Raw genomic sequence first — 25,993 nt, 5'->3', positions numbered from 1 at the left:
TATATCAGAAATCATGGGGGTAATTTATCCCTATTTATATCAGAAATCTTCTCATGTCGTTTTAATTGAACTCACTGTTTACTCAGTGTCTACTAGGTAGACCAGATTATGCATTATGCATAGCCTCATGCAAGATTTTGGAATTACAAAGATGAACAAAATGGCTGTGGTCAACCCTGACGGAGTCTAGTCTACCTGGAGTGTCGGTCTGTTACTCATATCATACACTGAGCAGTGGTTCTCAAAGTATGGTCTGGGGGCCTCTGGGAAGGGAAGAGGAGTCCCTGAGACACATGTGCGGCTGTGGGTGGAGTCCAAACTATATCCCTATGTTCACAATAATATAGCCTATTCTTGTTACGTGCAGTAGGTATGTTCTATAAGGTGACTGTGACACTGACTCAGTGAATACTAAACTATTGGTCCCAAGGGAAAAATAACATTGTTCCTGCACATCTCTGCTCACAAGATTTTTGTCAATTGCGCAATATAAAACCTGGTCTTTATGCGGGTTTTTGTTTAAAGGCACTTAAGCATGAGGGGATGGGAGGCTTGTGGGTCATCTTTCATTCACCTCCCCAACTTCGCTGGGAGGATCTCGTGACAGGACTTCTTATGGCCTTCTAGGTTCTGATGAGGTGAGAGGCTTTCTGCCCCAGTCCCCTCAACATGGAGTTTCTGAGCAGGAATCTGGAATTCCTGCTCAGCCTGGAATGGGCTCTTCTACAGAGGGTGGCCCACAATGCACACTGCAGTCGACACAGCCCCCTGTGTTTCTGCGTTGTCCCTTCTGGTGTGTGGGACAAAGACCAGGGCAGTTGGCACCCTACATTGGCTGGTTGTATCTACCCTTCGACCAGCCAGGCTCATCCTCAGCCTCGTGTGTGCTTGATAATCAGAGAGACCCAAGGGAGATGCTGGCTAGGCCCACACCCCAGGGACTCTGGTCATAGCTGGGCCATCTCAGCCCCAGATCCCAGCCTGCAACCTGGTGATGAGAACGCTCTTCAAGTTTCAGCCCTCACAGAGGAGCTTTAGTGACAGAGACTAGAAAAAGAAGGAGCAGAGAAGAGGACTTTTTTTTTTTTTTTTTTTGAGAATGTTTAGGTCAAGAAGAGAAGCAGTCTGGATGTGAGGAAATGGCTGGGAATGAAGAGTGGAGATTTAAAGCAAGAGCGCTGCTGAGGGTTCTGATACGCTTAGTCATATTTGACAAAGGTAAGAGAAAATTGGAACCATTTAAAAATTATTCTTTGGTGGTCTAGCTGGTTTCTGTGATCATAACACTGCTTTTCAATTCAGACTGTGGCTTGCTTCATAACCTGTCAATATATAATGATTAACTAGGAATTTCTATGCCTGGGGAGAGACTCATGGTGCATGACACCCCTGAATGTCCCAAATTGCAAAAGAGAGTTCTATTATTTTCTATGTAAGTACAAATTCCTTAAGCTTTCTACAGGCGGTGAAAAGAGAGTGGGCATAAAACTCCAGCAGAACTTCTCAATGGGGGGATGCCTGGGTGGCTCAGTGGTTGAGCGTCTGCCTTTGGCTCAGGGCGTGATCCCAGAGTTCCAGGATCGAGTCCCGCATTGGGCTTCCTGCATGGAGCCTGCTTCTCCCTCTGCCTGTGTCTCTGCCTCTCTATGTCTCTCCTGAATAAATAAATAAAATCTTAAAAAAAAAAAAAAAAAAAAAAAGAACTTCTCAATGGGAATGGTCCTACCATTTGGGGCAGGAAAATTGTTGTGCAGGGCAGTTCCTGGCATTGCAAAAAGGTCTTACCCAGTGAAAATCAAAAGCACCCACTCCTCACTGTGACAATGAAAGATACCACCCCACTCCACACACACGTTTTTTTTTTTTTTTTTTAAAGATTTTATTAGCTCATGAGAGACACACAGAGAGAGGCAGAGACACAGGCAGAGGGAGAAGCAGGCTCCATGTGGGACTGATGTGGGACTCGATCCCAGGACTCCAGGATCACGTCCTAAGCTGAAGGCAGATGCCCAGCTGCTGAGCCACCCAGGCGTCCCCCCCCTTGTTTTAAATACACCCCCCCTTGGGACTGGAACTGCCTCCCTGGAGAACTATTGCCAGTCAAGAGTAGTTGGACAATATCTGAGAAATTCAGCTCAAGCTTCCGCTGCCTGTGTCATACTGTTTAACTTCTGCAGCAACCCATGTTGGTGGGGCAGGGGAGGAGGGGGCCCATCCTGTGAGGCATTCTTATGAACTAAATGTTTGTGTCTTCCCCAAAACTCATGTGTTGAAACCCTACCTCCTCCCCTCACTCTGCCCCCGGCAGCCAAATGTGATATTAGGAGATGGACGTAGTTTGGATTAGATGAGGTCATGAGGGTAGGGCCTGCAGACTGGGATTAGTGCCCTTATAAGAATCAGGAGAGTGCTGGCTTTCCCTCTGCTTCTCTGGATTTGAAGGCACAACATAAAGTTGAGATGTAGATAGCTGGCACTTGAAAGAGGGCCTTCACCAGAACATAGCTGTGTTGGAACCCCAAGCTCAGACTTTTAGCTTCTAGGACTGTGAAAAGTACATTTCTCTGTTTACAAACCACTGAATTACTTCTTTCTTTCTTTTTTTAAATATTTATTTATTTATTCATTCAGAGAGAGAGAGAGAGAGGCAGGCAGAGACACAGGCAGAGGGAGAAGCAGGCCCCATGCAGGGAGCCCGATGCAGGACTCGATCCTGGGTCTCCAGAATCACGCCCTGGGCTGCAGGCAGCGCTAAACCGCTGCGCCATAATTTATTTTAAAAGATTATTTATTTATTTGAGAGAGTGAAATTGAGAGAAATCGCAGAGTGAGGAGAGAGCCTGATGTGGGACTCGATCCCAGGACCCTGAGATCATGACTTGAGCTGAAGGCAGATAGTTAACTGACTGAGCCACCCAGGTGCCCCCCACTAAATTATTTAACTTTAGGCTGAAAGCTCCTTCCCATAATTAACTATATGTTGAAAATAAATTTTATTTATTTCTTTATTCATGAGAGACACACAGAGACAGAGGCAGAGACATAGGCAGAGGGAGAATCGGGCTCCCTGCAGGGGAGTGGGACTCACAACATGAGTCAAAGGGAGACACTCAACTGCTGAGCCACCCAGGTGCCCCTCCTTTGGGGTTTTATTTATTTATTTATTTATTTATTTATTTATTTTTTTTATTTATGATAGTCACAGAGAGAGAGAGAGAGGCAGAGACACAGGCAGAGGGAGAAGCAGGCTCCATGCACCGGGAGCCCGACGTGGGATTCGATCCCGGGTCTCCAGGATCGCGCTCTGGGCCAAAGGCAGGCGCCAAACCGCTGCGCCACCCAGGGATCCCCCGCTGCGCCACCCAGGGATCCCTCCTTTGGGGTTTTAAATTATTTATTTATTTATTTATTTATTTGAGAGAGAAGAGAGAGAGCATGAGGGGAGGGACAGAGGGAGAAGAGAATCTTAAGCAGACTCCCCTCACTGAGCATAGAGCCTGACTCAGGGCTGGATCCCAGGACCTTGAGATCATGACTTGAGCTGAAACCAAGAGTTGGTTGCTCAACCAACTGCGCCATTTAGGCGCCCCTCTTATAATCCTTTGTATTTCTGTGGTGTTAGTTATTATTGCTCTTCTTTTATTTCTGATTTTGATTGGGATTCTTTAAACCAATTTCATTTTTTCATCTGTGCTAGTTCAGTAAATCTGCTAGCGTATGCTAGTGAATATGCTTCCTGTTGTTCTTTGGCATTTACAAACAGCTTAGTAAAAAGTGTTCCTGAAGTAGAATGTAAAGTTGTATAGTAGAAAAGGCTAGGCTGGTGATGTGTTCAAATGAACATATGCCAGTCAAACGGAAAAAAGCAGATGATCAGCCTATAATCTGGCTGTGAGGTCTCTGAGCACCAAAAGTGCAAGATACATCCTTTATAAAACGTAGTAACGGTTTTCTGTTGTAATGTAGCTTAGGCAAAAAGCAACAATATTGATTTTTTCCTTCAGTCTCATGAAACTAAGGATTCTAAATATGCTGAGGTCAGGGACTATTAAAAAATCTTAAATCCTCCTTTAATGTTGGTTGAATTTTTCAATTAAAATTTTTAATTTTTTAGTTTTATTTTTAGTTTATTTAGTTTACTTCTTTACTCAAAGTGTGTCGATAAGTGTTTTTCAATATACCTGTGTGTGAAAACAATGTGAAAAAGACGACTGAGATTTTGATTGTAGGCTTTTGTTTCTACCTTTGAGGAAGTCAGAAGAAAATAATTTTTCTAGTGGAAAATAGAATTAAATGGTAGAAACAGGGAAGTAACACTCAAAAACCTACCGTCCTCCTGTTTTCAAGCTGTTGTCCAGGAATACAGGAAGAATTTTGAATCAGTTTTTTTTTTTTTTTTTTTTTTTGGTCTTCCTTTTCAGAGGCGGGGCTCAAGATTTAGTCTGGAATTCAGATCCTGTTAATGACTGCTCTGTGGCAGCTAAACCGAGAGAACAAGCAGCTGCCCTGTTCATTAATTCAAACAACACCGGGTACAGAGCTTGTGCTGCAGAGCTTTTGCTACGGGATGGAAATCAATGTGTATCCTCAGTGGAAGTTGTGCCTTCAAGGACCTCATGTAAGTAATTTAGCAAGTCAATAGAGCTTCATCATGAAAACTGCAATATGAAAAAAAAAAAAAAGGGAAATAAATTACAAGGAAGAAGAGGAAAACTTTAGTTTTAAATCTATCCCATCCATCTTTTAAAAAATGTCTTTTTACTGCTGTTTCTGGGGTTGCTATTTGTTTCTCTGTTACTGTGCTGGAACTTCTGGTCTAAGCTGTAAGTTGAAAATGAACTCTTTCCCTCAAATTCCTCATGCTTTCATCAGATAAAGTCGGTTTGCTTTTACTTTTTGAATCTTCTGCTTCACAAATGCAATTTACTTCCAGAAATGTGATGTTCATGGCAACTATTTTTACTTTCTTCTTTGATTTTGAAACTTGATGGATAGAGGGGCCCAGCTAAGGCTTCTTTCTCTCCCATTAGCCACCTGCGGGGAAAGGAGTGTGTTTGCTTCTGAGTTAATTAGTATCCAATGGTAATGACAATTACTAGGTTTATTGAAATATAACTATGTCATATAGTGTGCTATATTTTAATGAAATTTATTTAACCTAAATTTTTCCTTGAGGCATATGGAAATCCAGATGTTTTAGGGAATTATCATCACATTTCATCTGGTGATTTTAAAAAATGTATATATTTAAAGATCGTCTAGGGGTGTCAGACTGGCTGAGTCTGTAGAGCATGTGACTCCTGATTTCAGGGTTGGGAGTTCAAGCCCCACGTTGGGCATAGAGATTACTTAAAAAATAAAATATTTTTAAAAGAAAGATCATCTACAGTTAAGAAATAATTTATAAGCAGTTTTTAATCAAATAGCATCATTCTTGCAATTATTTTCGATAGTTAACTTCTAGCTTTATCACTAATGTCTAATCTCTATTTGCCTTCTTCAGTGAGAATATATTATTATTATTTTTTTTTGGTAGCACTCTCACTTATATTTAAATTCAAGGTCAGAGTTTCTGAGTTGGAACTTCTTAGGTTTTCTTTTTCTTCCTCATGTCTTCAATGAAGTCTAAGAAATGGCTGTCTCTGGTTACAAAGGGAATAGTTGTTCTGATTCTCATTTTTCATGTGACTGTTTTTTTTTTAATGTGCCTTGAAATTACCATTTCATCCATCTGCCTAATGTTTGGTGGTTCTATAACTGACTACATGAACTCTGAAATACTCCATGTGGTTTTTAAGTCCCTGTCAAGGTACTCTTCTCCTTCATAATATACCTGTGTTTTCCAATGTTCCGCAACAAAACTTGTCTCCTGTTGGTCTAGTCTCCCATGTACGTTATTATCACTTCCTTATTATGTTCAATCACACCACATTCTCTTCTCGAAAAATGCTCATCTGAAATGTAAAACTGATAGGACTTCATGACAGACTGAAATTGAGAACTAATGGAGAAGTCAAAGAAGTCTCCCAGTTTCTGGGTAGATGAGGAGACCATTCGCTGAGAATGAGAGTAGAGGGCAGCCTGCGTGGCTCTGCGGTTTAGCGCCGCCTTCAGCCCAGGGTCTGATCCTGGAGACCTGGGGATGGAGTACCATGTCGGGCTCCCTGCATGGAGCCTGCTTTGTCTCTGCCTCTCTCTCTCTTTCTGTATGTCTCTCATGAATAAATAAAATCTTAAAAAAAAAAAAAAAGAGTAGAAAAGCCCAAGTTTATGGAGGAGAAGAAAATTTCACTCTGGCCAGTTGATTTGAAGTGCCCATGGAACCTAGCCAAATGCAGGTGTCCTAAAAGGAGTTAGATGTTTGGGTCTGGACTGAGAAAACTAGGCTGGAGTTTCAGATTTTTTTATTTTTTAAATTTTTTTGGAGTTTCAGATTTAGCAGTAATTTAAAATGTTTGTTTGTGAAGCTGTGTGGGTAGATGAGCTTAAGCTGGGAGGATACTAAAGTGAGATGAAAATGAAGCTAAGTGGGGAATTCCGAGAAAACATTAACTTTTAAGTAGTGGTTTGAGGAAGTATAGCAACCAGAGAGGTGGCAGGTAGGCAGGAAATCAGGAACTGTCATGGAAATGTGGGAAGAAGTTTCAAGAATGAGGCAGTGACCACAGTGTAAAGAAGGGGTTAAGAGAAGAGCAGCTGGAGAGCAGAAAAGACTCAGAGCCTGGGTGGTCAGAAAAAGTGAGTGGAGAAAGAGGGAAAGTGGCCAGGAAAGCAGCACTGAATGTTTAACATAACACATAATAAACTGAAGTCCCTGGGTTTCCACAGGGGTTTCCACCCTATAAAATTAAATTTAATAATGTCTAAGAGTCTAATCATCTAGGACTTAGAAAACTGTTATAAGTAGAATATTATAAAAAGAGTTCTGAACTGGCCAAGAGTAAAAGTATAACAAACTGGGCATCAGGGGCATTTAAAAAGTCTGGCGAAACAGGTAGAACAAGAAATGTAGTTGGTGCCTTGGGCTAAGAGTGTGCAGTGTATTTCAAAATAGACCATTTTGTTGGGTGAATTATACCTATCAAAATTCGTATCTCTGACCCATATCATTCTCCAGGTCCCCAGTCTAATGAAAATGACCTTTAGGTACTGCAAATTCAACATATCCAAATCAGAGATCCTTATCACCACCTCAAACCTGCTGCTTCTCTGTTTCAGATCCAGCACTGCCAGCCACCCAGCTGCTTTGAAATAGAAACCTGTCATTCTCTTACAATATCGTCTCTTCAATCCTGTCTCTGCCATCAAGTTCTGACCATTCTTTCTCCACATTCTTTTGATTTCATCCTCTTAATTCCTACTACCACCATCTTTTTTTAACAATTAGTTTTTTTGTTTTGTTTAAAGATTTTATTATTTATTCAGGAGAATACACAGAGAGGAGACAAAGAGAGAGGCAGAGGCACAGGCGGAGGGAGAAGCAGGCTCTATGCAGGGAGCCCGACGTGGGACTCGATCCGGGGTCTCCAGGGTGTCCAGGCTCACGCCCTGGGATGAAGGCAGGTGCTAAACCGCTGAGCCACCCGGGCTGCCCCCACCACCACCATCTTAATTCAGGTCCTGAAATAGGATTCTTAACTGGCCTACCTTCTTCTAGTTCTTCCCCTTCTTTCCAACCCATCTTCCACAAATCTTTTTTTTTTTTTAAGATTTTATTTATTCATTCATAGAGACACACACAGAGAGAGAGGCAGAGACACAGGCAGAGGGAGAAGCAGGCTCCATGCGGGGAGCACGATGTGGGACTCGATCCCAGGTCTCCATGATCATGCCCTGGGCTGCAGGCGCGCTAAACCGCTGCGCCACCAGGGCTGCCCGATCTTCCACAAATCTAATTAAGCAAATCTGATGTCATTCCCTTGACTTAAAAAAAATCTCCCAATTCTAATGAGGAGAAAGAAAGCCTGACCTCCAGGCACGCCTGGGTTGGTTAAGCGTCTGCCTTCAGGTCATGATATTGGGGTTCTGAGATCGAGCCCCACATCTGGTTCTCTGCTCACTGAAGAGTCTAATTCTCCTTCTCCCTCTGTCTCCCCTGCTCATGCTTTCTCTCTCTCAAAGAAATTAAAAAAGGAAGGAAAGAAGAAATCTAAAAGCAAGCAAGCAAGCAAGCAAGCCTGCCTTACCTCAGCAGGACATAACCCAAGGCCCTTGTTGATCTGGCTTTACTTCACATGTTAGCTGCATCTCATTACTTTCTTCCTCCATACATGTAGCCTATAACACCATTAAGTTTCTTCCTGTTCAACTCACCGTGCTTTTTTTTACACTTGATCCACTGTAAAGTCTGAGCAACAGTGTTGTACTAATATGATCATAAGCTTGGGTGCTTGGAGGAGTGTTGATGGGAAATTGAATCCAAGTGACTTGGACCAGTCATAGAGAAAAGACCTGGGATAGCAATGACTCTTTTTTTTAAAAGGTTTTGTTTTTAAAGAAATATCTACACCCAGCATGAGGCTCAAACTTACAACCCTGAGATCAAGAGTTATATGCTCTACTGACTGAGCCAGCCAGGCACCCAGCAATTACTCTTCGATAGGAGATATAATCCCCCCATTTCACTCAAAGCTTGTTAGACTGTATTTCTTACATATGTCATGATTCAAGGAACTATCAGGGAGAAAAGTATACCTAACAGAGTGAACCTCAAGGAATTTATGATCTGATGAGAAAGAACATAATGCTGTCGATTTTTTTAAAGGATTTTTTAATTTATTCATGAGGGACAAACAGAGAGAGGGGCAGAGACACAGGCAGAGGGAGAACAGGCTCTATGCAGGGAGCCCGAAGGGGAGCTCCATCCCAGGACCCCAGGACCATGCCCTGAGCCAAAAGCAGATGCTCAACCGCTGAGCCACCCAGGCATCCATCCTGTCGAACTTTTAATAACAGAGTCAAAGTTAAAGACAAACTAGTTTTAAATACTTCTCCAGTTCTTCTGGAATAGCTATGCAAATTAAACTTTCTGAACTCCAATTAGTCAGGGTTGGCTGAGTTCTTTCTGGCTTACCTCATTTCCCTAGCAGACAAATAAGAAATAAAATTATTTATGGGTTTGAAATACGATACTTTTATAGCTCATAAAGAAAAATACTTAAAAAATCCCAGTAAAGGGCATTTCACAAAAACAAAGACATAGTCATTGTATTTATTTGTACTTTTCTTCTGTAATTGGGAGAGCTGGCATAGGGATGGCTCACAACCAGAGGTACTCTGAAAAGCTGATTGACGTAATAAACTGATTAGTAGTTGAGGGTATATGAGTAGTGATTAAACGGTCCCAAAATATGAATTTCAAAAGGCTCATTTTCTTGTTATGAATATCTTAATCACTACCTTTGTAAGCATATCTTTCAGACTTGTGCTCTTGCAAACCTGAAGTTGACCTGTACAGTGTAGGATGTTACTGAATTACTTTAAGTCAATGTAACCTTAATCCTTACATGCTTTTCCTAAAGGGGAAAGAACTGCTTTCCCATCTATGTCGTCATCAGTGCAACAAGAGTAGTTCTCTCTGGTCTGGGGGGTGCTTATATGACCTGGTTGGGCTATCAACAATCTGGCTTACGCAGTGATATCTGGTTTGTAAGATGTTTTTTACCTTCTTTATGCACTCAAGAGGTTCCTACTCAAATGATATATGGAAATATAAAATTTTCAATATTGGTAAAAAAACCCCCAAAATCTACAGGTGGTTTAATAAGTGCACAAATTCTCAAAATCATATTATTTAGTTACATTTTTTCCTAGCTATAATCTTAACCATGAAGTATTTTAAAAATACATAGTACTTATACACAGAAAAGTGGAGATATCTTAAGTGTATAATTTGAATTCTAACAAACTAAACACACCCATGTAATAAGCACCCAGATTTTTAAAAAAGTGAACATTAACCTGTTCTTTAATTTTTCTTAACTGTGAAGAGAAAAAATTAGGGTTCTTTCTGGATATTTGGTGGTATGGCATGCACCTTTATTATTATTTTTACTTATTATTATTTATTTTTAAGTAATCTCTACACCCAGTGTGGGGCTCCAACTCACAGCCCCCAAGATCTAGAGTCACGTGCTCCATCAACTGAGCCAGCCAGGTAGCCCCCTGGCATGTAACTTTAAAGGCAATATGCCCATCTTGAACATTTCATTGTGGTAGGCAAAATAATAGCTCCCTAAAGATATCCATGTCTTAATCCCTAGAACTTGTGAATATTTCCTTATATAGCAAGGGAGACTTTGCAGATGTGATTAAATTACGGATTTTGAGATGGGGAGATTGTCCTAAGTGGACCCAAGGTAATCACAGGGGTCTTTTCAAGTGAAGGAGGAGGAGAGTCACAGGAGAAGTGATAAGAAGAGGCCAGAGAGGCCACAAAACAAGGAATGAAGGGAGCCTGTAGCTAAGGAAAGGCCTGCACCCTAGGGAAGGCCGACCCACTGATACCTTTAAAAAAAAAAAAAAAAAAAAGACTGATGGGCAGCCTGGGTGGTTCGGAGGTTTGGCGCCGCCTTCAGCCCAGGGAGTGATCATGTCGACTCAGGATCGAGTCCCACAGCGGGATCCCTGCATGGAGCCTACTTCTCCCTCTGCCTGTGTCTCTGTCTCTCTCTCTCTGTGTCTCTTATGAATAAATAAAGTCTTTAAAAAAGAAAAAAAACAAAGACTGATATATATTTGACCTATAACATTAGTTTCAAGTGTACAATGTAATTACTTGGTGTATGTATATATTATGAAATGATCACAATGTGTAGCTAACATCCATCACCACGCATAGTTGCCTAGTTACAAATTTCTTTTCTTATGATACCTATATTGCTGCTTTGATTTGAGCTGGGCGAAACCCATTTCAGTTTCCTAACTCTCAGGACTGTAAGATAATACATTCGTTTTCAGCAACTAGGTTCGAGGTAATTTGCTACAGCAGCAATAGAAAACGAATACACTCTCTGCTGAATCTGTGTCCAGATTCATGTATATTATTGCTCACTTAATAGCTTTATATAGGTACTCCATAAGCATCTCAAACATATCCGAAATTAAAACTTTAGTCCCTCAGCTTTTTTCTCATCTTGGTAAATGGCACCAATCACCCCATTACTAGTGCCAGACACCTGGAAGTCATCCTTGTTTCCTTCTTTTTCTGTTATCCCCTCATACCTAATCCATAATTTTCAATTCTGCTTCCACAGTAAAATCTCATATCATGCATGTGAGTTTCATTGCCACTTTTTTTTTTTTACAATTTGATTCTCTTTAATATGGAATGTATGCATATACTACAAAATACAAAAGATCGTATAAATAGGGCTGGAAGGGCAGCCCTGGTCGCTCAGGGGCTTAGCGCCGCCTTCAGCCCAGGGCTTGATCCTGGAGGCCCGGGATCGAGTCCCACGTCGGGCTCCCTGCATGGAGCCTGCTTCTCCCTCTGCCTGTGTCTCTGCGCCTCTCTGTCTGTCTCTCTCATGAATAAATAAATAAAATCTTTAAACTATATTTTTTAATGTTTTTTAAATCCAACTCATTCCAAGTTTGTCATTGGTGACTCAGTCGTTTGAAAGACCTTTATCAGGCGCCGGGGGAGCCCCCCTCGGGCGGCCCGGGGCGGGGACTGGCGGGAGGTTCCCTAGAGGGGAGGCCTAGGCGGCGCCTCCCCACCTACTGGTCGGCCTTACTTGCATCCTCATCCACACCCCCTCCGTCCTCCAGCAGACGCGCTCCGGGAGAGGCGAGGCCCTAACTCAGGAGAGGGCTCTGCGGCGGTTTCGGTCTGGGCCTACGTCGTGCCTGAGGGAACAGACGGCCTAATCCCCCGCTGGGTGCCAGGCCAAAACAACCACCGCCAGCCAGGACCCGGGGACCCAGCGTGCGCGCGGCTGCGGCGGCAGAGGAGGAGACCGCGCGGGGGCGGGAGCAGAGGCCGGCGAGACCCGGGCCGCCACGACAACGGAAGGCGCCCCGCCCCTCGCCCCCGGCCCCCCTCCAAAAAACCGTTTGGCAAGGGGGTGGGGCTCGGGCGAGCGCAGCCAATCCCAGGGCCGCTCTCAGGTTACGTAAGTGCGCGCTCGCCGACTCGGCGCTCGGGGGCGTGCGAGGCTGGGGTCGAGCCCGGAGGGCTCTGCGCGCGTGGCCGGCCTGCGGAAGCCGTGGGGGCGGCCGTGCGCGGGCCCGCTTTCTGGGGCCGGGTTCGGCTCTCGCCCTCGAGGCGCGGCGGCGGCGGCGGCGTGGGAGGGAGCTGCGCGCCAGCTTGCGGTGAGCGCCCCGCGGCGCCGGGACTCGGGGGCCGGGCCGGGAGAGCATCCTCCGGGCCCCCACGGCCTCTTCCTCCGGCCCCTGCCTTGTGGACCTCCCCGCGTCCCCAGGGCCCGCCCGGACCCGGGCCTCGTCCTGTCCTCCGCAGGCCTGAGTGCCAGGCCCCTCTGTAGTCCCGTTACGGGGTCCGCGGTGCGACCCGCGGAGCAGACAGGTTCCCGGCCCCCCCGCCCCGGGGCAAGCAGCCGGCGGCCCAGACTGGACTCCGTGCCCGGGTAGTGCTGTCCAGGAAGGGGGCGGGCTGTGCTGGGAGGCAGGGTTGTGTCGCGGCGGGTGCAGGAGAGGGCGGGGAGCTCCTTGACAGACCAGCTGCTCTGGGGTGTGAAGGGGTCAACCAGGAGATGACATCGAAGGGCTGGGCTTCCTGACTAGTTCAGGCGTTTATTTTTTTCGCCCAAGTCTGAGCACACCTGTGAAATTGTTAGAGCCAGATAAAGTATTTTTGGTTTCTCTGAAAGAGGAGGGGTGGGCGCGGCTTAGCAGTCTAGATCATTGTTTAACCCAGCTGTGGAGGCCCTGGAAGGAGCCAAACCAAACTAGATGAATCTCAGGCCACTTTTACATTTTTATATACCCCCCACCTCGTTCTCAATCCCGAGTTTCATCCCCGCTGCGCCGAGGGAAGAGTGATCTTTCGTGGCAGGACCCGGAGCAAAATAGGCCCGTGGATGTTAATGATCAGACACTAGGCAAACACGATGTGGCAATATCCTGCGTCCTGGTTTGATTTTAGGTTCTGGTAATTTTTTTTTTTTTTTTAAGATTTTATTTATTCATGAGAGAGAGAGACACACACACACACAGACAGAGGGAGGGAGAAGCAGGCTCCACGCAGGGAGCCCGACACGGGACTCCATCCTGGGTCTCCAGGATCCGGCCCTGGGCTGAAGGCGGCGCTAAACCGCTGAGCTACCGGGGCTGCCCGATTCTGGCAATTCTTAACTGTGGTTTGGGACAAGCAAATTATTTTGGCTGTACCTCAGTGTCCCCCTCTGTAAAATGGGGCTGGTGAGAGGGCTGTCCCGGATGAAATGGTTTTAAGGCTTGTAAAGCTCTTAACACAATGCTTAGCAATTCAGAAGTACTTCTCAAATGTTTGTTGTTACGGTTTCCTCTGCTCAGTGACTGCCTGAGCCAAATGTTCCTGAGTCTTTTCCACAGTTGAGTGGAATGTTTTTCTGGAAAGTGTTGATCACCTTTTGTCAGCATTTAAAACGGGAGAATGCAGGAAGTGGTCTTTAAGAATTGGGTTTCTCAGAGATTGTCAGGGAATTCAAGATGAAAGCCTATTTCTCTGTTATTTATCTGTATTTTAGTTATGATTTTGAAATGGATAGAGGAGATAGGTGCAAATATCTAATCCCTCCTGACTTTCTGACCTTTAGGCTTGAGGGGATTATGGACAACAAACTTACTTTATAGTATCTATTTAAAAGATTTCTGGGCAGCCCGGGTGGCTCAGCGGTTTAGCGCCGCCTTCAGTCCAGGGCCTGATCCTGGAGACCTGGGATCGAGTCCCACATCGGGCTCCCTGCATGGAGCCTGCTTCTCCCTCTGCCTCTCTCTCTCTCTCTCTCTCTCGTCTATGAATAAATAATAAATAAATCTTTAAAAAAAATAAAAGATTTCTTGTTCTTAATAAGGAAAACTTCAAATATGTCTGAAAGGACAAAGACGGTATGACATCCTCTCCCAGTTATCAAGATGCAACACATTAATATGTTTGTTTCACATCTCTGCTTATGGTATAACTTGGTATAAATGTTAGCTAAAGCCTGAAAAGCCTCATTTTTTCCCCCCTTCTCTCCCTTTCTAGAGGTAACTACTTTCCTGAGTTAGTGTGGAACTTTACTGTAGATCAGTAAACAACATATAGTAGTGTTGTGTACACTTTGAAAAACTTTTAAAAAGGTACCCTATTGTATCTAACTTTAGAATTTGCTGTTTTCCTCTAATGTTTGTTTCTGAGATTTATTAATATAGACAAATATAGACATAGTCCAATCATTTTAATTGCCATCTGGTATTCCACTGTGTAAAGAATCGAGTTTTATCTTGTTTGCTTTACATTATACTTGATGCAACTTAAATTGTCCTATTACAGTTTAAGTCCATTTTGCCACTCATTCATTATTTTGCCATTTATCCATTCTATACTGGTTATGGGGACTCTGGCCACAGTTCTCAATATAAAAATATATCTCTGGGATGACCTCTTAGCCAGAACAAATAATAATATATACTGGGCTGAGAAAAAAAAATATTAATTTTGTTTTTGGGGCTTCTATTTGGAAAAGAGAACTAGTTAAGATCTATTACGTGACCTAGTGTCAAGTACTAGATTTAAGATTTCTAAAAATCAGAGACTGGTTTTTCTCAGTTCTGTTTCTCTCAGCTTTCTTTATAGTGCTCTGCACAGAGTTGATACTAAATGTTTGTGACCTTGATTATTTTTACTTTTGGGGCTCTCATAACCCTTCATATCTTTGAAGAGAATGATGGCTGGCCATTTTCAAAACTCTGCACTTTTAGTTTTGATATTTCCAGTGCCTTTAAACTTTCCATTTAAAAAATAAACTTTCCCATTTTGCCATTCAATTCAGAAACAATTAAAAGCATTTTCATTCATTCATTCATTCATTCATTCATTCATTCATTCGAGAGGCAGAGAGACAGAGACATAGGCAGAGGGAGAAGCCGGCTCCATGCAGGGAGTCCAGTGTGGGACTCAGTCCTGGTCTCTAGGATCACGCCCTGGGCTAAAGGTGGCGCTAAACCACTGAGCCACCAGGGCTGCCCTAATTAAAAGCATTTTTAAAAGCAAGGTATGCAACATCCGTTTGTAGAGTGTTAACAAATGTATAATATATGCTGCATGTATATAAGCAAATACATCTGCTTTTCTGTATGCATGATTTATAAAAGTATGCATAAGAAACCAGTAACTCCTAACTTCCAGGGAGACGAACTATGTGGCTGGGGAACACAGATGAGGAGACTCTGCTGTACAGGCTCTTATGACTTCTCAGTTTTAAACCATGTGAATATATTACCTAATTAAAAAAATAAGTTAAAATTATTTTTCAAAACTCCAAACTTCTCCCCCTAAGAAGATATTTTACCGTATTTTTAAGATTTAACTTCTTTCCCCAAAAATGCTTTGGCATTAATAACATTTTTGCCTTTTTCGTAGTTTGTTTATTTGGCTAGTTTAGTCTCAGTTTTGGTAGAATAACCTTTGAGTTACTTGGTAAATATTAAGCATTGCAAGATGAAGTTTACTGTTCTGTTCAAATAAAAACAAATTGACCAGCCATGAAAGATTTGCTTTGCCTCACGCAGCAAGTTGAATATCACCAACAATTTATTCAGCTCAAATTTAATGATCAGTGAAAGAAGGATTATGTAAAGAACATTTAAGACAACCATTTTTGGAAAAATATTTTTGTTTTTAATGATTAGGTAATACTTAGATCTTAGGAATATAACTCTCTTGACAGAATGCTTATTATATTTATAAGTGCTTTCTGTTGGGTGGAATTAGCTTCTACTGGAGATTAAGTTCAGAATGGGCTTATGATGAGGCAGTTTGCGTGCTCACAGAAGTTCAAGCCTAATAGAGATGAGATGGCAGCTGTTGCGATTTTTCCAGCAGGTTTTAGAGTTTACCCTGATCTGAAGGGCAGCTACCCTTCTACTGGCATCCTTCTTCAAGCTTCTCTGTATTCCTGATCACAGATTCTAATATTGACACACTTCGTGAAGCAAAAGCATTGAATAATCCGTGAGGTGGAATTTTACATTGATCTAGAGAAGTTTAAAATGCTCCATAAAACATCTCTTATCCCTTGGCCCTGAGTTTTACTTCGATTGGAAGGTATAGATGGCAGGAGGGAAGGGGTGGGCAGAATAATTGAGCAAATGTATATATATGTTTGGTAGGGCCATAGTACTTGAGGAAGGCAGCAGCTAAAGGGGTGAGGTGAAGAGGAACTGAAGTTTATGTAAAGGTTTTTAAGAAGAGGCAATGCTTAGACTGAGGTTTGAAGGATGAGGAGGAGCCCAGGCCAGAGGGAAAGGAAGTTTTAAGTAGAGGTACTTATATCTTTGAAAGGCACAGAAGAAGTTTGTAGACTCAGTGGTTGAACTGCAGGTACTTTGGTATGGCTTTGGCACAGAGTAAGGGTAATTGTAAGTCAAGAAGTGGTTGGAAAGATGGCCTAGGTCCAGATCAGTAATTTGGACTTTATCCATATGTTGTATATTCTGTGGAGCATGATAATTTATGAACTTTAGAAAGATCGCTCTGAAAGTCTGTGAGAAGCAGGGCAAGACTAGAGATAGGCAAACTACTTCGCGGCAGCTGTTAAACAGTGGTTCAAATCTTAAATGAGGGGTCCATCTAGGGGGAGTCCTGGTGGAGATAAAGAGGAGAAGTTAGATATGAAAGATACTCAGGAGGTGGAGGGGCCCCTGAGTGGCTCAGTCTGTTAAGTGTCTATCTCAGCTCAGGTTTTGATCTCAGAGTTGTGAGTTCAAGTCCAACTCTTGATCTCAGAGTTGTGCATTCCTTCACACCCAGTGTGGAGCCTACTTAAAAAAAAAAAAAAAAAAAAGATATTCAGGAGGTATTCAGAACTGACAGGGCATAGGAGGTACAGAGTAAGGAACCAGAGAAGACAAGGACATCAAGTGTCAAGGCGTTTGGATGAACGGAAGTTCATAACTGAATTAGAGAACAAGAAAGGAGAAATAGCAATGAAGAAAAAGAAAATGAATTCTGATTGGGCCATTGACTTTAAGGTGTGTGAGTCAGGCAATACCTTATAGGCATTTGGAATTGTTGAAAATTAGTAGGCACTGGCTATAGGGGCTAATGAGGTTTATAGCCAGTTATAGGCCTATTTTTAATTTTACTTTCTCTTCCTCAGCACTAATCACAGTGCTTTATGTATAGTGGGTGTTTAGTGGGAAGGTGAATCGATCTCCTTCCTTATAAGTTGTGATTTTGAATCTTGGGGAAGTAATTTTCTCTCTCAAGATGTACATTTCCCTTTCTGTGAGAGAGGGTGTTGAACTAGACCAGTTGTTCTGAGTCACAGTTTTGCAGTAGTCTGGTATGTGGGAATCAGTTGTGAAGTATGGTAAGTAATTTCTAACCAGTGAGCTGATGTTTGCTTGTCTTTTAAATGGGAGCTGATTCATGTCATGGTTACTTACTTGCATTCCAGTGTGTTTTCTTAAGTGTGAGAGAAAGAGGTGGATTTAGTCAGCTGGAATCTCCTAGCTCTGTATGTGCTGGGGTGGGGATTGGGGGCAGGTTACATAGGAGTGGGGGGGGGACAAAGGTTTAAGAAGCACTGTATTAAATGGTGGCTGGAGGCTTGGAACTGCAGCATTCTGTGTTTCTATCTAGGACCTATCATTCTGATGAGAAATCATTTTTATTTTTGCAATTTTAGGAATTCTATTTTAAGAACCTCTCACAAAAGAGACGAGCCATGGAGAAGAATGGGGATAACCGGAAGCTTCGAGTTTGTGTCGCCACTTGCAACCGTGCTGATTATTCCAAACTTGCCCCAATCATGTTTGGCATTAAAATGGAACCTGAGTTCTTTGAACTTGATGTGGTGGTACTTGGCTCTCACCTAATAGATGATTATGGGTAAGATGAAAGCATTTTCTTATGATATTCTTCATTGTAACATGGTGTACTGGAGAGAGCTAGGCTCTTGTAGCCATGTGGACCTCGCCTCAAATCCCAGTTCTCCCTCATAGTTTTTATATGGGCTTGCAGAAGTTGCATCTTCAGTTCCTCAAATAAAAATGGATTGAAAACCTGTGTTGTAGGTTCCTGTGAAGAATGGAGATAGTGATACGAAGTGTCCATCACAATGTGGCTACATGATAGGTGCTTGATAAATGATAGCTGTAAATATTTTTATTATTGCTTGTTACATTCAGGAGAAGTGCCACTTATAAATATCTGTTGTGTGATTCTACTAATGGAACTTCTTGTAATATGTTTTGAGAGTTCTACTAGTACTTCTTTCTTAAAACTCATGGATAGATCGACAGCATATAAAGTAGTAGATATGCAACAAGATTTAAAAAAAATCGAATTTGCAAGATAAAGTAGAATGTAGAATTGCCATTATTTTGATGTTTATCATTAGGTTTGTTATTGATCACAGTCTAAATTTGAAAAATGAAAGTTGGGAAATCTTAGAAGGAACAGAATATCTAAACCAAAGATGAACATTCATTTCGTTCTGGGTAATACAGTGGCATTTATTGCACTCTTGTGGCATAAAAACATTAATGCAGCTTCCAAAGACGGTCAGTAATATATATGAAAGAAGCTTGTGTTAAAGTAAAATTGCCTTTTCAGACTATTCTTTAAAAGCAAGGCAACAACAACAACAAAAGCAAATGAAAATCTACCTCTAAAAACCAGTTTGCTTTAAGGAGAATACTTAGAGAAGAAACTTATGGTTAGCTCAAAAATTCATAGGTCTTAAAAATGTAAAATGAATTCTGGCTATCCACCGGGTTTTCTTACATAGGATGAAGTAGAAGAGAAATTTTAGTTAGAGCCTGAAATGAAGTTTCAGTGGGTTCCTTTACTTGAGTATAGTTCAGGAGTAAGATTAATGGGATGGAGGATCTCAAGGAAATGGTGTTAGGTTTCCCTGTCTGCCTATGTAAGAGTGGAAAGGCAGTATTTGTCTCATGAGACTGTTAAATATGACAATTGGCTGGTACTTAATGGAAAAGTTGTTTAAAGTACATCCTAGGGACTCCTGGGTGGCTCAAGGGTTGAGTCACTGCCTTTGGCTCAGGGTGTGAGGGTGTGATCCTGGAGTTTCCAGATTGAGTCGCACGTCGGGCTCCCTGCATGGAGCCTGCTTCTCCCTCTGCCTGTGTCTCTGCCTCTCTCTCTCTGTCTCTCATAAATAAAATCTTAAAAAAAAAAAAAAGTATATCCTAACATAAGTTGGTTGCTTCTGGGTGAGGAACTGAATCACTGGGAAACAAAAGTGAGAAGGTAGCCTTTTCACTGAAGAAACTTTAGTATTTAAATTTTAAACCATGTGAATGTATTATCTATATTTCAAAGACATTAAAACAAATAAGCTACCCTCTATTTCAACTAGTTGGATAGTTTTTTTAAAAACATCATTCTTATGCTCTTAAGAACTGAGTGAAAAAGGAAATCAAATAAGTAACAACAGACTAGTTAGAAACTCAGTTCATTTATTTCATATGAGTTGTTTTAGGTCTACAGCAAAATTGAGCAGAAGGTACAGAGGTTACCCTATATACCTCTCTGCTTCCACACATGCATAGCCTCTCCCGTTATCAATGTAAGCCTTCCACCTCAAGGGGTACATTTTTTTTTTTACAGTGGAACCTATAGTGACACATCATTATTATCCAAAGTCCATAGTTTATTTTATTTATTTTATTTATTTATTCATGAGAAACACAGAGAGGGGGGAGAGAGAGGCAGAGACACAGGCAGAGGGAGAAGCAGGCTCCATGCAGGGAACCTGATGTGGGACTTGATCCCGGGACTCCAGAATCACGCCCTGGGCTGAAGGTGGCGCTAAACCGCCGAACCACCTGGGCTGCCCAAAAGTCCATAGTTTATATTATGGCTTGACTTGGTGGTATAAATTCTTTTTTTTTTTAAGATTTTATTTATTTATTTGAGAGAGCACAAGCATGAGCAGGGCAAAGAAGGAGAGAGAAAGGGAGAAGCAGACTCTATGCGGAATAGGGAGCCCAATGTGGGTCTCAATCCTAGGACCTTGAGATCATAGCCTGAGCGGACAGCAGATGCTTAACTGACTGAGTCACTCAGGTCCCTCACCCCCCCCCCCCTTTTTTTTTAAGAGCAAGTGAGAGAGTGTGTGTGCGTGTGTGTACATGCAAGTGTGCACTTGAGTAGGGGAAGGGACAGAGGGAGAGAGATCCTAAGCAGGCTGTACATGCAGTGTTGAACCCAATGGGCTCAGTCTCATGACCCTGACATCATGACCTGAGCTGAAATCAAGAGTTGGATGCTTAACTGAGTAACCCAGGTGCCCCTTAGTGGTGTAAATTCTGTATTTTTTTTTTTTTTTTTTAAGATTTTATTCACGAGAAACAGAGAGGCAGAAACATAGGCAGAGGGAGAAGCAGGCTCCCTACAAGGAGCCCGATCCGGAACTTGGTCCCAGACCATGGGATCATATCCTGAGCCGAAGGCAGACCCTTAACCACTGAGCCACCCAGGCGTCCCTAAATTCTGTATGTTTGGATGAATGTATAATGACTTGTATCTACCATTATAGTATCAGGATTGTTTCATTGCCCTAAAAATGTGTTCTATAACCATCTCCATAGGTCTTACCATCTCCATAGATTTGCCTTTTCCAGAATGTTATATAGTTGGAATCATGTTGTATGAAGATGAAGCCACTTCAGATTGTTTTTTTTTCACTTAGTAATATGCATTTAAGTCTCCATGTATTTCTATGTCTTGATAGTCCTCTCTTTTTAGCACTGAATGATAATCCATATTCTGGATGTACCATAGTTTGTTTATCCATTCATCTACTCAAGGGCATCCTAGTTACTTCCAAGTTTGGGCATAAAGCTGCTGTAAGCATCCATTTTGCAGATTTTTGTGTGGACATAAGTTTTTAGCTTCTTTGAGAAATATCAAGGATCCTGATTGCTGGCTTGTATGGTAAGAATATGTTTAGTTTTATAAGAAACCACTGAGCTGTCTTCCAGAGTGGCTGTATCATTTTGTATTTGCACCACCAATGAGTGAGTGTACCTGTTGCTCCACTGTTCTTGTTAGCATTTGGTGATATCAGTGTTCTGATTTTGGCCATTCTAATAGGTGTGTAGCAGTATCTGTTTTAGTTTACATTTCCATGATGACATATGGAGCATCTTTTCATATGCTTATTTGCTGATTTTACATCATTTTTGGTGAGCTGTCTGTTAAGGTCGTTAGCTCATTTTTAAATCAGATTGTTAAAAAAATTTAAAAAAATTAAATAGGTGCCTGGGTGGCTCAGTTAGGCATCTGATTCTTAATTTCAGCTCAGGTCATGTTCTTAGGGTTGTGAGATCAAGCCCCATTGTTAGGCTCCTCGTTGGGCATTGCAGTCTGTTTGAGATTCTCCTTTTGCCTCTGCGCCTCCACCCCTGCCACATGTGTGTGCATGCTCTCTAAAAAAAAAAGTTGTTTTACTGTTGAGTTCTAAGCCCATGGACCAAACAAATTCTAAGGGAAATTAGAAAATCTTTTAAACTGAATAATAAATATTAATATATCAAAATTTGTGGGTACAGATGAAGGAGTGCTTGGAGGAAATTTTTACCTTTAAATACTTTGGTTAAAAAGAAGAAGTTTGGAATCAGTCGTCTGTTTTCACAAGAACAAGATGAGAAAACTCCTAAATAAGTAGAAGGAAGGAAACGATGAAGAGTGGAAATCAATGAAACATAAAAGTAGATTAAGCAATTATTTATAAAAATATTAAGTTGACAAATTCCTAACAGTTTAAGAAAAAGAGAACATGGATTACCAATATAAGATGACAAAGAAGATATCACTACTGATCTTATAGTCATTAAAAGAATATTAGGCCAATAAAATTAGTAATCAATTTATATAAAATGGACAAAGTCCTTGAAAAAACACTACCTACCAAACCAATATAGAATAGAAAATCTCTATAGCACTGTATCAAAGAAATTGAATTCATTATCAGACACTTCCTATAAAAAGAATTTTGCACAAATCTCCCATAAAAAAGATGTTAGAATTCATAAGTGATATCAAACATTTAAGAAATAACACCAATCTTTTTAAGTTTTTTTTAAAGATTTTATTTTTATTTATTTATTCATGAGAGACACAGAGAGAGAGAGAGAGAGAGAGAGGCAGAGATACAGGCAGAGGGAGAAGCAGGCTCCATACAGAGAGCCTGACATGGGACTCAATCCAGGGTCTCCAGGATCAACCTGAGCCAAAACAAAGAGTGAGATGCTTAATCAACTGTGCCATCCAGGTGCCCCAAGAAGCAGACTCTTAACTGCAGAGACTGATAGTTATCAGAGGGGAGTGGGGGAGGGATGGGGGTGAAATAGATCAGGGGACTAAAGAGTACACTTAACCATAACAAGCACTGAATAATGTATTGTTGAATCACTATTTTGTGCATGTGAAACTAATATAACACTGTATGTTAACTATACATGAAATAAACTTAAAAACTTAAAAAGAGGGCAGCTTGGATGGCTCAGCGGTTTAGTGCCGCCTTCAGCCCAGGGTGTGATCCTGGAGACTGGGGATTGAGTCCCATATCGGGCTCCCTGCATGGAGCCTGCTTCTCCCTCTGCCTGTGTCTCTGCTTCTCTCCCTGAGCTGAAATTAAGAATTAAGGTTGTGACCTCAGGTCATGATCTCAGGGTTGGGGGATCGAGTCCGCGTTGGGCTCTACACTCTTTGTGGAGTCTGCTTGTTTCTCTCTCCCTCTCCTGCTACCCCTCCTCCCTGCTCTCTCTCATTTCTCACACTCTAAAATATATTTTTTTAAGATTTTATTTATTTGAGGAGACAGATAGCGAGAGAGAGCACAAATGGGGAGATGGAGAGGCAGGCTCCCCACTGAGCAGGGAGCCGAATGAGAGGCTTAATTCCGGGATCCTGGGACCTCAAGTAGTGCCGAAGGCAGATGCTTATCCAACTGAGCCATCCAGGTGCCCCTAAGATAAATAAATCTTAAAAAATATCAAGGATCTTGATAAAAAAAAAAAAGTCTGCTTCTTGGTTTGTCTTTTTCCCCCTTTGTTTGGAAATAACTTCAATCCTACATAAACTCTTTTAGAAAGAAGAGCAAGGAATTTTCCCAGATTATTATATAAAGTTGGCATAATCTTGGGGCACCTAGGTGGCTTGGTTAAGCGTCTGCTTTTGGCTCGGGTTGTGGTCCAGGGGTCCTGGGAAGGAGCCTTGTATTGAGCCCCCTGCTCAGTGGGGAGTCTGCTTTTCCCTCTGCCCCTACCCCACTGCTGCTTGTGCTTGCTCTCTCAAATAAATAAAATCTAAAAAAAAAAAAAAAAAAAATCATGATAATAAAACCTGACAAAGATGTAAGAAAAAAGTCCAGACTAGTATCCCTTATAAACATAGACATAAAATTAAAAACAATAAGTCACATCCAGCAATATAAAAAACATAATACATCATGACTAAGTGGATTTATCTCAGGAAATCAAGATGGATATATAACATTTGAGAATCAGTGTTATATTTTAACATCTCAACAGTTGTCAAAAACCATTTGACAAAATTAAATCAGTTATGATAAAAACTCATAGCCGGCTTTGAATAGAAGGAAAATTCCACAATCTGATAAAGGCCAGCAGTGAAAAAACCTGTAACTAACACAAAAAGTAAGCTTCCCCCCTGAGATAGCAAGCAAGGTAAGGATTTTTGCTTTCACCACTTCTCTTCAGCTTGTGCTAGACATAACAGGCAGTGCAGTAGAGCAAGAAATAGACAAAAAGTCGCAAAGATTGTCTGTTCAGAGACAACATGGTAGTTTTGGGAAAATACCAAGAAATCTATAAAATGACTACTAGAACATCCATAGGATGTAGAATGATGTATGTAAAGAATCTTTCATGATCTGGGAAAATATTGTATGAAATGGATTAAACATTATAAAATTGTGTTCTCAACCATGTTAAGATATACATAAAATGGCTAGAAAAAAATCAACATCATTTACACTGATAATACTGAGTGTAGGTTTCAAAATTATTATTGAAGCATGAAACAGACTTGAAATTGCATTTCATAGCCAATTTTGTCATTAAAAAATTTTTTTTTTTTTTAATTTGAGAGAGTTCAGGGGGAGGGGCAGAGAGAGAGGGAGCAAACTTCTGCTGAGTGGGGAGCCAGACTCTGGGCTCTCTATTCCAGGACTCCGATTTTGACCTGAGCCAAAGCCAGCAGCTGGCTGCTTAACTGACTGAGCCACCAGGCACGCCTTTATAGCCAATTTGATGCTGTAAAACCTACATTTGCACCCCACTCAGAATTATGTTGCATTAATGTTACAGTACAAATTCAGAAGATCATTTCCATCACTCAGAAATTCATAGTATAGTGACATATCAGGTATCCTGATTCCCTATTTTTTTTTTTTGTTAAAAAATGCATTTTGCTTTTATAGGTAACTTTTTTTATTAGGTAGCATATGTCTTTTAAAAAAAATTTATAAAAAGAGAAAGTCAATCTCCAAAACTTTGGTCTCTGTTTTAATAAAAAAAAATTCTCCTTCAGGTGTTTATCTGGATTGACCTGGGCACTAGTGAGACTTTGCAGGTGCTGGATGTCTTTATTACTTGATCTGGATGGTGGCCACAGATTCATGTAAAAGAATGTATTCTTTTTTTTTTTTTTTTTTTTAAAGATTTTATTTATTTATTCATGAGAGTACAGAGAGAGAGAGGCGGAGACACAGGCAGAGGGAGAAGCAGGCTCCATGCAGGCAGCCTGACATGGGACTCAATCCCGGGACTCCAGGATCCCGCCCAGGGCCGAAGGCAGGCGCTAAACTGCTGAGCCACCCAGGGATCCCCAAAAAGAATGTATTCTTTACATGTATTCATGTAAAAGAATCAGGTGATCTGTACATTTATGATTTGTGCTTTTTAGTTTTTGTGTCTAAGTTATACTTCAGTTTGTCTATTTTAACAAGCAAATTTTATAAAATATTTTTCCCTTCAGGGTTGACATTAGACTGTGTTTTTCATATGCTTTTATGGCCCTATGTTGAAGAACAGGCTCTCACATCTTTATTTCTCTTCTGCTTTAGGAACACATACCGCATGATTGAACAAGATGACTTTGATATTAATACCAGGCTACACACAATTGTGAGAGGGGAAGATGAGGCAGCCATGGTAGAATCAGTAGGCTTGGCCCTAGTAAAGCTACCAGATGTCCTTAATCGTTTGAAGCCTGATATCATGATTGTTCATGGAGACAGATTTGATGCCCTGGCTCTGGCTACATCTGCTGCCTTGATGAATATCCGAATCCTTCACATTGAAGGTGGGGAAGTCAGTGGGACCATTGATGATTCTATCAGACATGCCATCACAAAACTGGCTCATTATCATGTGTGCTGCACCCGAAGTGCAGAGCAACACCTGATATCCATGTGTGAGGACCATGATCGCATCCTTCTGGCAGGCTGCCCTTCCTATGACAAACTTCTCTCTGCCAAGAACAAAGACTACATGAGCATCATTCGGATGTGGTTAGGTATGTATCAAACTTTATTTAGTCTAATGGTTGTTTTTTTCAGTTTGTGTATGTTTCAGTTTTTTAGAAACTATAGAATATTCCATAGATAGAATATTCCATCAGAATTCAGAAGGCTAAAGTTTTAGTTCATAGATCTCCCCCTATGGTATGACTTCACGTCTCTGAGACTCACTTTTTCTGTGGAATAGTCTTAATGCAGATTGAATTTTTTCAATCTGTGCTATAATTTATAGAATGGAATAATTTTAAGCCATTAATTATGCTATGGAT

At 41.6% G+C, this 25,993-nt stretch overlaps 1 protein-coding gene and 1 long non-coding RNA gene across 5 annotated transcripts in view; one reads left to right on the top strand and one right to left on the bottom strand.

Annotated features, from left to right (window-relative positions):
- Window positions 1–3,365: 3,365 nt before the first annotated feature.
- Window positions 3,366–12,090, bottom strand: LOC144322455 (uncharacterized). Its single transcript, XR_013388099.1, has 3 exons — window positions 11,739–12,090; window positions 5,834–5,967; window positions 3,366–4,658 (listed from the first exon to the last, which is right to left on the bottom strand). It is a non-coding gene; the product is annotated as an uncharacterized LOC144322455 (long non-coding RNA).
- Window positions 4,452–25,993, top strand: part of GNE (glucosamine (UDP-N-acetyl)-2-epimerase/N-acetylmannosamine kinase) — a 42,903-nt gene continuing 21,361 nt past the window's right edge. Inside the window, exons 1-3 of one of the 4 annotated variants that reach the window (XM_077912524.1) lie at window positions 4,452–4,618; window positions 17,838–18,040; window positions 25,269–25,720. In XM_077912524.1, the coding sequence (XP_077768650.1) occupies window positions 4,463–4,618; window positions 17,838–18,040; window positions 25,269–25,720 (811 nt within the window). In that variant the 5' untranslated portion in view covers window positions 4,452–4,462. Of the gene's footprint in view, window positions 4,619–11,782; window positions 12,117–12,162; window positions 12,316–17,837; window positions 18,041–25,268; window positions 25,721–25,993 lie in introns of those variants that run through there. The other 3 variants (XM_077912523.1, XM_077912525.1, XM_077912526.1) reach the window with 3 other exon arrangements.

Source organism: Canis aureus, chromosome 10, assembly GCF_053574225.1.
Source record: "Canis aureus isolate CA01 chromosome 10, VMU_Caureus_v.1.0, whole genome shotgun sequence".
In the NCBI taxonomy this organism is placed as follows: domain Eukaryota; kingdom Metazoa; phylum Chordata; class Mammalia; order Carnivora; family Canidae; genus Canis; species Canis aureus.
This window is presented reverse-complemented; position numbering and strand designations above follow the sequence as displayed.